The sequence below is a fragment of the Phytophthora infestans genome, genomic scaffold (assembly GCF_000142945.1).
Source record: "Phytophthora infestans T30-4 supercont1.55 genomic scaffold, whole genome shotgun sequence".
In the NCBI taxonomy this organism is placed as follows: Eukaryota; Oomycota; class Peronosporomycetes; order Peronosporales; family Peronosporaceae; genus Phytophthora; species Phytophthora infestans.
This window is the reverse complement of record NW_003303704.1, coordinates 716,887-728,018: the sequence shown is the minus strand read 5'-3', so window position 1 is coordinate 728,018 and position 11,132 is coordinate 716,887. Positions and strand designations below refer to the sequence as shown.

Here is an 11,132-nt window from a genome sequence, read left to right as displayed (position 1 = left end):
AGACGAAGTTGGTGCGCTCGGTGCGATTATTACCATGTTGAGCTCACCAGTAGATCGAGAGGACCCGGGAAATTTACTCGACTGCGCGCAAGCGTTGGCTGCTCTTGTGCGTTTGTCCTCTATCAAGACGAAACTTCTTCAAGCACCAGGTGGCATCGACTGTATCTTCTCCTTGATGCATGCCGCAACAGATCAAAAGCTGCGACTGGCAGGATTCGAGATCGTTGCACGCCTGGTAAAAGCCGACGAGTGGCGGGACGCTGTTGTCAAACGTGAAGGCTTCGCTTTCATAATAAAGTGCTGTTCCGGTAGTGGTGCGCCACAGACTGCAAGAGGTCGTGCAGGTGATACCGGTACTCGAACGCTGGCTGCTTCTATCCTTCACCAACTTGCTGCTTCGTGCGAAAACAGGGTGCTCTTCTATTATTCCGGCCACTTTGCGACGCTCTAGCGGTTACTGCGTGATCCGTTCTTGGAAAAAGACACTGTTTTTCGTCGGGGGTTGTTGAGTTTCGTACATTTATTGCTCTCTGAGGTAGAAAATTCTCGTCAGTTTGCTTCGAATGGACTTCTTCCCTGTGTTCTCAGTGTACTTGGTCGTGGATCGTCATACTCAACGACTAGACCATCGCTTCAAGTAAGCCTGCTGGTGATTGCCATTCTTGACGAGGTCGCAAAGGACGACGTTAACCACGAAGCTCTCGTGCAAGCTGAAGCGATGATGTTGAAAGGTAAAGGTGCGTAGTAGGAAGCAGAATGGAAAGTGATTAGTGAGTGACCGTTCCGTCATTTATCCTTCCTATACTTACCCTCGCACGCCATCCGAGACCTCCAGCTGGTCGGCGCATCTCCTGAATCCTGGCGCCAGATTCATTGAATTTCAACACTCCTCCTCGCCGCCAGCGTTGGTCTGCTGCACTCCTTAGTGCAGGCCGACGACTGTCCGCAACTCCGCTAGTCTTGACGCCTCCAGAGCCTTTGTGAGGATGTCCGCAGGCATCTCCTCACTCTGCAGGTACTCCGGCTTCAGCACGCCGTTCTTCGTGTAGGAGCTCACGAACTTCATTCTGACGTCGATGTGTTTGGCCTTGGAGGATGATCCTTCGCCGTCGAGCTGCTTGAGCGCAGCCTGATTGTCGACACGCAACGACATCGGGCTGTTGAACGCGACGCCCAGCTCATTGAGCAACTCGCGCATCCCCAGCAACTCGGTGGCCATCACCGACGCTGCCGTAAACTCCGCCTCCATGGTGGAGAGGCTGACTCCAGTTTGCTTTCGGCAGACCCAGGACACGGGCATCCCGTCGACAGAGAGCAATCCGCCCGTGACGGACTTCCTGTCGGACTTGTCGGCAGCGAAGTCCGCGTCGCTGTACGCGACAACGTTCAGCGGCTCCTCCAACGGGCAATTGCCCTTCATGCTCAACCGCAAGGTCATCGAGCCCGCGAGATATCGCGCGATCCGCTTCCCAAGCTTCCAGTCCGACATCGTGGGGCTGTGTGTGCGGCGTGACACCTTGTGGACTGCGTACGCGATGTCGGGGCGCGTGCACCGCGCCACCCACATGAGGCTGCCCACGAGGGATTGAAACTTGCGGATCGTGATCTCGTTGTCGCCACCAGTGAGAGGTAGTACGTCCGCGGTCTCGTCGACGTCGTTGGACTCCGCCCCAATGGGCGTGCGCACGCCGTGCACGGACGACATACCGTGCTCGCGCAGCATCTCCTTGATCGCGAGCTCTTGGTCCAGATCATAGCCCGTCTCCTCGTCAGATACCACGCGAATGCCCAGGAACTTGTTGGCGGGGCCCAAGTCCTTGATCGCGAGCATGCTGAGCTCGCTGAAGAAGGCGTCGACGGCCTTCTGCTGCGTGCCCGTGACCAGGAGGTCGTCGACATATACGCCAACCACCAGCAGGGTGCCTTCGCAGGATCTATAGTAAACGCACATGTCCGTAAGGCTCTGCGAGAAGCCGATGTCCGTTAGCGTCTGGTGAAGGAGCTGATTCCAGAGGCGTCCGGCTTGCTTGAGGCCGTACAACGTCTTCTTCAACTCCAGTACCAGCTCGTTGTCGCTGGACACGCCAAGCAAGCACCTTAGCTCCTTCGGGACCACCATTCCGCGCGGGATGCGCAGGTATATGTCGAGCTCAGGTTCCTTCACCGCCTTCACGTAGGCGTTTGGCACGTCGCCATGCTTTGCGGGGACGCGCCACTTCCTGGCGAGCACGAAGATCAGCTTCACGCTGCTCATCTCGATGAGAGCAGAGAATGTCACGCTGTAGTCGATCCCGAACTGTTGCTCGTTCCCGCAGGCGACGAGGCGCGCCTTCAGTCGCTCGATGGCGCCCTCCGCGTCCACTTTGGTCTTGAAGACCCACTTGGTATTTAGCACATGGCAGCCCTCGGGCTTGCGCACGATGCGCCATACGCCGTTGCCCTCGAGCGCGTGTAGCTCGTCAGCCATCGCAGCGAGCCACTTGTCCTTGTGCTTTCTGCGCATTGCCTCCTGGTACGACTTCGGGTCGTACTCGACCACGCTGTTCACGACGTTGCGCGTAGTCTCCTGTGACTGCGCGGTCTCGTTCGCCGTGACTCTGGCATTCTTGGCCACGGAGCGCGTCACGTGGCGCTCGCGCGACCACGACTTCTTCTTCTTGGTCGACGTGCGCTTCTTCTTGCCCTTCACGTTTGGGGCCCCAGCCTCCAGCGCTTGAGCTCCGTTGTCCGCCGGCTCGCTGCCTTCGAGCGTCTCGCCGGCCTGAAGGTACAGCCGCTGCACCTGAAGGTTCTGCTTCTTGTCGAGCGTCTCAATGTTCTTGACGTGCTGCGTCGTGACCACCACGTGGTCCTTGGGCAAGTAGACCCGATAGCCCTTGGTCTCCTCGCCGATGCCCACAATCATAGCCGTCTGTGCGCGTTGCGCGAAGTTCTTTTTGCGTGGATCCCGGTACACAGTGCACGGCGACCCGAGCACCACGATCTCGCCGAGCGGTGGTGTCTTGCCCGTCAGTTCCTTCAGCGGTGACGCACGCCCTGGGTTGGAGTTGGTCGGGGCGCGGTTCAGGATGTACGCGGCGTACTGAACCGCATCACCCCAGAACCTCAGCGGGAGCCCGCAGGCGAAGATCATGCACCGCGCCATGTTCATGATGGTTCGGTGCATGCGCTCCGCCTTGCCGTTGCTTGACTGGTTGCGAGCCTCGCTGCGCTGCCTGGTCACGCCCGTTCGCTTGCAGAACAAGTCCACGTTCTCGTACTCGCCCCCAGAGTCGGTGCGGAGAATGTGGATTTTGCAGTTGAACGCCTTCTCGAAGTAAACGAGGAAGTGTTCGAAGAGCTTGGCCGCGGCGTCCTTGGTACGCGCCAGGAACACGCGGCAGTAGTTGGACTTAATGTCGATGAAGTTGATCATGTAGCGGTTGCCCAACCGATCCTTGGGTGTCATCGGCCCGAGCAGATGACCCCACCCACCCTATCGATGGGTGAGTGTGTGCCGGTGTCCTTCTTGGACCGTCGGTTCTTCGTTTGCTTGCCCTCGGCGCACGTGAGGCAATTGACGCGCTTGCGGTCGGTCAGGTGGATGCCCGAGCTCGGGTCCTTGGCAAGCAGCTCCACCGCGTCGTAGTTGAGGTGGGCCAGACGCTTGTGAAAATCCAGCAGTGTGCCCTGCTGCACGTCCCTCGGCACCTCTGCAGACTCCGTGAGCTCCCGGCTTAAAGCAGCCATGATCACGTTCGATGGCAGCTCGCGCCTCGGCTCCACCACGGCAGGCACGACCAAGACGTTGCTCCGCATCTCGACGTCAAACGCCACGCGTCCGCCGTTCTTGGCCGCTACGACGCGTCTTCCGGCACGGTGAGTCAGCTCGAAGCCTCGCTTGTCGATCATCCCGTAGGAGATCAGGTTGTGCACCACGCCCTTCGCAAAGTAGACGTTAGTGAGCTCCACCATTTGCTCCTCACCGCACGCTGTGACGCACAGCAGCACATTGCCGCGCTTGGTGATGTGTAACGGCTCACCGTTGGGTTGCACGCACTCGTCGCTGCACTCCTCCACGTCCTCGAGGAACGACTCATCATTCACGAGGTGACGACTAGAACCACTGTCTAGGATCCACAGGTCGGTAGTGTCGCTGGTGTGCTCGCCGACGGCCAGCGTGATGTCCCCTGGCTTCTTGAGGTCTGGACACGCTGCCCGTAGATGTCCGACACGGCCACACTCGTGGCAGCTCCGTGTCTCCTTGCGCTGTTTGGTGTGGTCCTTCACCACGTTGACCGTCTCGCGGCCCAGCGACTTCTGCTTGGTCGCGTCGGTCTCCCACGACTGCGCGAAGTGTGCGAGCTCCTCGGCGTGCTGCAGGAAATCGGTACGCGACTGGTCCACCTTGGCCATCAACACCATACGTAGTTCTGCGGAGGCGTACTGAACGATGTTGTATAGCACCAAGTAGTCGGCGCCGCCCCCCGTGGCCTCGGAGATGGCCACGAGGTACATGTAGTGCTCGGGTTACGATCTCTTGGTGTCCTTCGGCGCCGTGAACAGCTTCATGGCTTGGGCGGGTGTAATGTTTGTCTTGAACGCGTCCAACATCCGTTCCATGACGTACTGCAACGTGAGCAACTGGTTCCACCACATGTCCACCTGCTTGTTGTAGTACCTCTCGGCCGTACCCGACAGGTAGTGGCCGAGAAGGTCTACTTTCACGTCCTCAGACCACGCGAAGCCGCACGCCGACTGCCCGAGCGCCACCTGCCGCTCGAATCTTCTGCCCCAGTCCAGGAAGCCGGAGCCCAGCCCGACGTACAGCTCCTTGCCGTCGAACGGGCGGATCGCAAGCTTCTTTTGACGGGCGTCCGGGTATCGGAACGCCCAACCGCTGATTCTGCACAGGCGTGGCTTGTGCTTGAGCTGGTACCGGCGCCGCAGGCGGTTGCTGTGCTTCTTGATTAGCCTGGGCGGCGTGCTCCTCCGCGAAGAGCCTTTGCAGCTCAGACATGCCCGTCTCGTGGACCCCGACATCCGCGTGTCGCAGCCCGAAATACTGCGGGTGAACTGTCGGCCGGCGAGGGGCCTGCGTCTGCGGCGTGCCGCTCAATGAGTCGATGTGCATCCTCGACCCGCGTCCCAGGGCCGACGCGAAGGGGCTCGTGTCCACCATGAGCTTCGGGTCTTGTTTGGGCGTCTCAAGGCGCTTCTCGAGCTTCACCTGGGACTCCTCCAGCTTATCCAGTCGGCCGGCGACGCCGCGGAGCAGCCTCAGCAGCTCCGACGCCTCGTCCTGTTCCGTGGTCGCCGCTGCGGCGACATCCTGGTCGCCGTCTCCCCTTGCGCGGGCGTCGGCGGTGCTCTCCGCTCCATCGACGGAGGCGGCCCTTGCGCGGTCGGTCTCCGTTGGCATCTGGGCTCAAAACCTGTTGAAAGGTAAAGGTGCGTAGTAGGAAGCAGAATGGAAAGTGAGATTAGTGAGTGACCGTTCCGTCATTTATCCTTCCTATACTTACCCTCGCACGCCATCCGAGACCTCCAGCTGGTCGGCGCATCTCCTGAATCCTGGCGCCAGATTCATTGAATTTCAACAGATGACGCGGCTTGTCCAGTTGTGCTTCTCTTCCAATGACGTACTAGTCGGTGATGCAAAAGTCAAACGTCCACGTACTGCAGCAGTGATCTCAGGTCAGTCTAACGCGTCACATTTGCGACCACGTTCGGCTTCGTCTACTCGCCCTCGTACACGCTCGGCATCTATTTGGCCAACCTCAGAAGCTACGGTTATTGTTCGTGCAACACTTGGAATCTTCTGCGCTATGGCTCGCAACAACGCTAACCGAGAACATGTGATTCAATCCAAAGTGCTCGATCACATTACAGTGCAAAAGCTGTACGCCTCGTCTGATAAGCGTGTTCGCCGTGCTGTTATCAATCTTCTCTCACTCTTGATATCCACTGAGCGCATGCAACTCAAAGAATCCAACCAGCTCGAAGATGGCACGTCTCTGAGTCGACCGGCTTCTCCCCCAGTGTTAAGACAAAATTCCGAGCGCAACTTTCGACAGTACATCGAACTGCAGGCGCGTGGTGTAGTCAAGTGTTTGTTTGGTATTCTGGCTGCTGACGATTTTGGTATGAAAGTGGATGCTTTGAGTGCTCTAGCACAACTCACGCGCGACGCTACGTCCCGACTAGCGCTGTGTAAGCCTGCATTACTGACAGCATTGGGACAGTTCGCCTTTCATCCACTCGCTCCCACGCGACTCCATGTAACTCAGATTATCGCCAACTTCGCCGAACGACCAGAAAATGTGTTGAAGCTCGTGGATGTTGGGCTCTTGCCTGTGCTTGTAAAATACGTGAGTCCGTTGAATCGAGCCCATACAGTTGGTCATAGCAGCGATAAAGGTGTAAGTGAAGCCTTACTAATTGAGGCCACTCGAGCTTTGGCAGCCATATCGGAGCTGCACGTAGCACACTCAAGGCTAGTGGAGAGCGGAGTATTGGGTGCGTTGATGCAGCTGATACGAGCGTCTTCAAATCGCTCCGAGGTCCGGTCCTACGCTCAATCTGCTGTTAGCAACCTTTGTCATGATGCGGCGGCATTGCGCATCCAGGCACTCTACCGCGGCTGGCATGTCCGTATGACTTTCACATATGCATTTCACACAGAATTTCCACAATCTCTTCATTAAGCAACGTTAAAACTGCTTATCCTTGACATTAAAACACGGATAACATGCGCAAATTTGACTGAAGGTAAGAATTTTTCGATGCTGCATCGTTAGGTAGATGTCCAAACAAAACTAAGCTTGGTACACACGCGTTTCCACACGGAATCGCACGTCCGTCAATCCGGTGATACCAGCCGTAAGCACCTGAACGCAGCAAGGTCATAAATGATAACAAACAAAATACAACAAATTCTCCAAATGCAGAATCGTACGCTGCTGGGCCAACTCCTTCCGGGGTGCCCGTGATGAGTAGGTCTCCTTCTTCCAGCGTCATGATGCGGCTCACGTAAGAGATCAAGAAAGGGATGTTATGCACCATGTCACCAGTGTAGCCGTTCTGACGCAGCTCGTCGCCCACCTTCAGCCACAGATTGAGATCATGGGGCGAAGGCACCGCAGACTTCGGGATGAAGTCGCTGATTGGCGTGAAGGTGTCGAGGCCCTTAGCGTGGGCCCATGGCAGTCCCGCTTTCTTGGCTTTGGCCTGCAGGTTGCGCGCCGTCATGTCGATCGCCAACGCCTGGTAGTGATCAAATAAATCGCAAGTCAGTCGATCTCCCTCCATTCGCGTGTCGTAACTGGGCGTACGTAGCCGGCGATGTGGTCCATGCTGGTGCTCTCGGCAATATCTTTTCCGCCCTTGCCGATCACCACCTACAGTACAAAGTCACCCATGTCCTAGTCATGATAAGGCCGAAGTACTTGAGGTACAATACAATCTAAGAAAAAGCGGAAAACGTGCGCCGAGCTCCACTTCGTTGATGCACCACCCCAACTCCAGGGGGTAGCAGCACACTGCCGCCGTTGCGCACGTAGCTGATCGGTCACCACAAAAATGTTTAGTATGATGTCATAGCACTGATCGTGGTCGACTAATCGTTTTTACCTGGGGGTGGGCTTGAGAAAAAGCACAGGGTCTTTCGGGGCCGAGGCTGCGCCCATTTCGCGCGCGTGTGCCTCATAGTTCTTCCCGACCGCAATGATCTTCTTGCTGTTGGTAGATAAGGGACATTAGTGACATGTGAGTAATGAGGGCGAAACACGGACTGCAACACACCCGAACTCGACAAACTGCTTAGCCCTCATCGTTGTGGGGAACAGTGTTCACAAAATGGAATTTGGATTCTTTGGGGTTTGGGTTTATTAAACGACCTACCCACCCAGTGATTTCGGGTTTATTGGAATATATCAAAGGGTAAGAAACACTGCGATAAGCACTGTTCTGATGCCCGCAAAGCTCCGAGGCAAAGCAACCAATGCATGTCAATTGTAAAATACAAGCAGGTTTGGAACACAATGTGCATGCCATTCACACTTTTTCACTAATAAAACTGAACATTACTCATTCGCCCTCGGCACTTGAAGCGTTCAACGTGGGGAACGCCTGAACTGGAGTTAGTGATCACGCTACTGCTGGAGTGGAGACCGCTAAAGCTTGCTTATTTTTCTTTTTGTAAAATGAAAAAATGAAACTACGTATTTAAGTAGTAGTTTATTGCCTTCTTAGTATTTAAGCAAGCGAAACCAATTTTTCAGCCGTGAGTCACCAGTACCGACAACGGAACAAAGATGAATACACTGGAACACATCTAATCAAAATTCGCCAATTATGCCCCATTATTTCAATCGTTTTAATGCAAACCTTGGTACCTTTTGTCCTCAAGTACCGCCCACTCGTCAGGGTAGTCAGCCGCAAGCGGGCCAACGTCTACGAGTCAGTGGTTACCTTCAGCCTTTCAGCGAATAGACTGGTGGAAGGACTGATTAGTCCTCCATGTTAGATCAGACCACTACGTTGGATATCAGGTGGGAGCCGATAGCTGTAATGGGCCCCTCCATTACATAAGTAGGTATATTTCTTTACAAAAGTAGGTGCATCAGCACACGACTAGCGTGTGCTGAAATGCTGTCATGCCATTGGCTGATATATGGGGAGCCACCTATTATTAGCCAATTGGACTATGACGTGTATTTGAGTGGCCAGGGCTGTGGCCTTGGTCCTAAAATAAAGTCAGAGTTGATTTTTCCTTAAACCTAAGACTCAGTCGTCCTATTGCGAGCTTCCTCAACACTATAGTGTAAGCAAGTAACGGAGTAAATACCTGGCCCGTTACACCTGGTAGCACTTTGTAGTCCTTCCAACGACCAAGTTCGACATGATCCAAGACCTCGACCACGCTGCCTTTCTCCATCTCACTCGAATCGAGTGGGAAGCTCTCCACCGCCTTGCGGCGGTGTCCGGAGAAGCCGTCGTCACGTCGCTGCTGCGCTCAGCGACGCCCGACGAGCAGCGCGTTGCGGCACAAGAATTCATGGAACGCGAGCTCGCCGATGCGAATCGGCGAGTGTCAACTCCCTCGCGTATCTCCACGAATGACGTCGTGAAGCTAGAGACGTCCACCTACTCCGGTGCCGGAGAAGATCGACTTTCGCTGAATCGCTGGTTTCGAGAGATCGACATCGCCTCGAGGTTGATCGAGGGCTCCTTCCCCGAAGGTCCATTTCCTCCTCTCGCGGCTGGTCTGGGAAAGCCAAGGATTGGGCTTCTCGGCAAGTTGGTTGTCGATCCCAACGTCTTCCCCACTCTGGATACCCTCCAGAGTGAACTTCGGCTCGCGTTCGAGCCGCCGCAAGATGAATCCCGAATTCGGGCAGACTTCTTTCGCCCTTCGGCAAGGCACGATGACTATGCGCGACTACGTCCAGAAGACACGACACCTCGCGTCGTGCATCGTGTCTAAGCCGATCGATATGGCCTCTCAGGTTCATGTATTCGTGTTCGGTATGCGCGAAGGCATGACGCGCTACTGCCTTACAAGATCGGACCCCTCTACGCTCGAAGAGGCATTCGCCCTCGCCCTACGCGAGGACTACGTGGTTGCGGCGTCATACGCTCACGCGCTACCTGCTTCTGCTCGGGATTCTGCGCCCGAGCCCATGGACATCGACGCTATCGATGCGACGAGCAATCGTCAGCGTTATGCAGCGCGTCGGAGCGGTGCTCGGAACAATCGTTCTCTCACCTGCTTCCGCTGTCGGAAGGTCGGTCATCGCGCGGCGGAGTGCCGCGCGCCAGCTCCAGTGCTTGCGCATGTCGATGCCGAGCCCGTGAGTTCTGACCAGCCAAAAAACGGTCAGGGTCAGTAGGTGCGGGGCGCCCTACTGGCTGGAATGGAGGTCCGGGTCCCCCGGTGGCAACCCAACCTCCTAGCCCTCCTGTGCTGCATGCACACTTTCATGCCACCACCACGCCGAGCGATTCAAGATTGATCATTGTCAGTCTTCATGTCGCCGGTGCCCGCCGACCACTGCGAGCGCTCCTTGATTCAGGAGCGACCAACAACTTCTTCCGCGCGTCGTGCTTGTCGGTACTCCCGTCGGACATCACTGTCCGCAAAGGTAGAGGGGAGGTCGCTGTCAAGTTGGCCGATGGGAAATCACGCCGCGGCGCGCGGCGCGAGATTACCCTTCCGTACACGTTCGACGGTTTCCGAAGCAACGACGACTTCCTCGTCATTGAGATGAATTACGCGTTTGACTGCATCCTGGGTATGTCGTGTCTGACGCGCTATCAACCAGAGATTGACTGGTTGGCCCGGTCGGTCAAGCGCCGCAGTGATTATGATGTGAGCGAGGTGTTCACGCACCTCCTGGTCGCCCAGAAGGATTGGCCCTCACGTCACCGTCGTGGACCGGTCATCCACGACGCACGTTGTGCACAGAGTGAGCGATGGCCCTCTCTGCACGGCTTGCGCAGTGCTGTTAACTGACGAGTCCCGCGGCGACGCGGGGATGAAGACCAAATGGCGGTCGAGCAGGGGCTCCCGCAGATGTACGAGACGGCGGTCGAGCAGGGGCTCCCGCAGACGAATGAGATGGCGGTCGAGCAGGGCTCCCGCAGACGAACGAGATGGCGGTCGAGCAGGGGCTCCCGTCAATTGAGCCGGTGGTCGAGCAGTTGGCGCTCCCGCTGAACACTACCGCGGTCGAGCAGGGGCTCCCGCTAGAGGGGGGTGACATCTCGTCCAGCGAGAGCGACTCATCATCCTCGAGTTCGCACTCGAGGCGGCGAAAGAGGAAGTCGAAGCGGCGTCGGCTGAAACCTCGCCGAGAGCCCGAACCAAGTGACAGCTCACCCGACGGAGTCGGTCTGCGTGCTTGAGTATGTGGAAGGTACCTCTGGCCGCCGACGAACACTCGAGCTTGTAAACCCACCTAGCGAGGCAGGGTCGATACCTCGACTCCCAGGCCTCTCCTGGAAGAACTTCCTTCGCGGCCTCAAGGACGATGAAATCGAACAGGTTTGCCTGATCGCCGACGCCGATTCGGCGTCGCCCGAAGTGAATGCAGTCAGTGACGGCGACGCTCCCTCGCGCCCAAAGAGCGCTGAGCCGAAGTCGGCGCGCG

The 11,132-nt window shown here is 56.8% G+C and overlaps 2 protein-coding genes across 2 annotated transcripts; both read right to left on the bottom strand.

Annotated features, from left to right (window-relative positions):
* Positions 1–4,711: 4,711 nt before the first annotated feature.
* On the bottom strand, positions 4,712–5,401 carry PITG_17472 (uncharacterized protein; the record flags this gene model as incomplete). Its single annotated transcript, XM_002896651.1, has 1 exon — positions 4,712–5,401. The coding sequence occupies one exon, from the start codon at positions 5,399–5,401 to the stop codon at positions 4,712–4,714; it is 690 nt and encodes a 229-aa protein (XP_002896697.1).
* An 802-nt stretch (positions 5,402–6,203) lies between these two features.
* PITG_17471 (fumarylacetoacetate (FAA) hydrolase, putative) lies at positions 6,204–7,811 on the bottom strand (the record flags this gene model as incomplete). The annotated part of the gene is made up of 6 exons (XM_002896650.1): positions 6,204–6,333; positions 6,938–7,245; positions 7,314–7,379; positions 7,493–7,541; positions 7,612–7,716; positions 7,783–7,811. The coding sequence occupies 6 exons, from the start codon at positions 7,809–7,811 to the stop codon at positions 6,204–6,206; spliced, it is 687 nt and encodes a 228-aa protein (XP_002896696.1).
* Between the last annotated feature and the right edge of the window lie 3,321 nt (positions 7,812–11,132).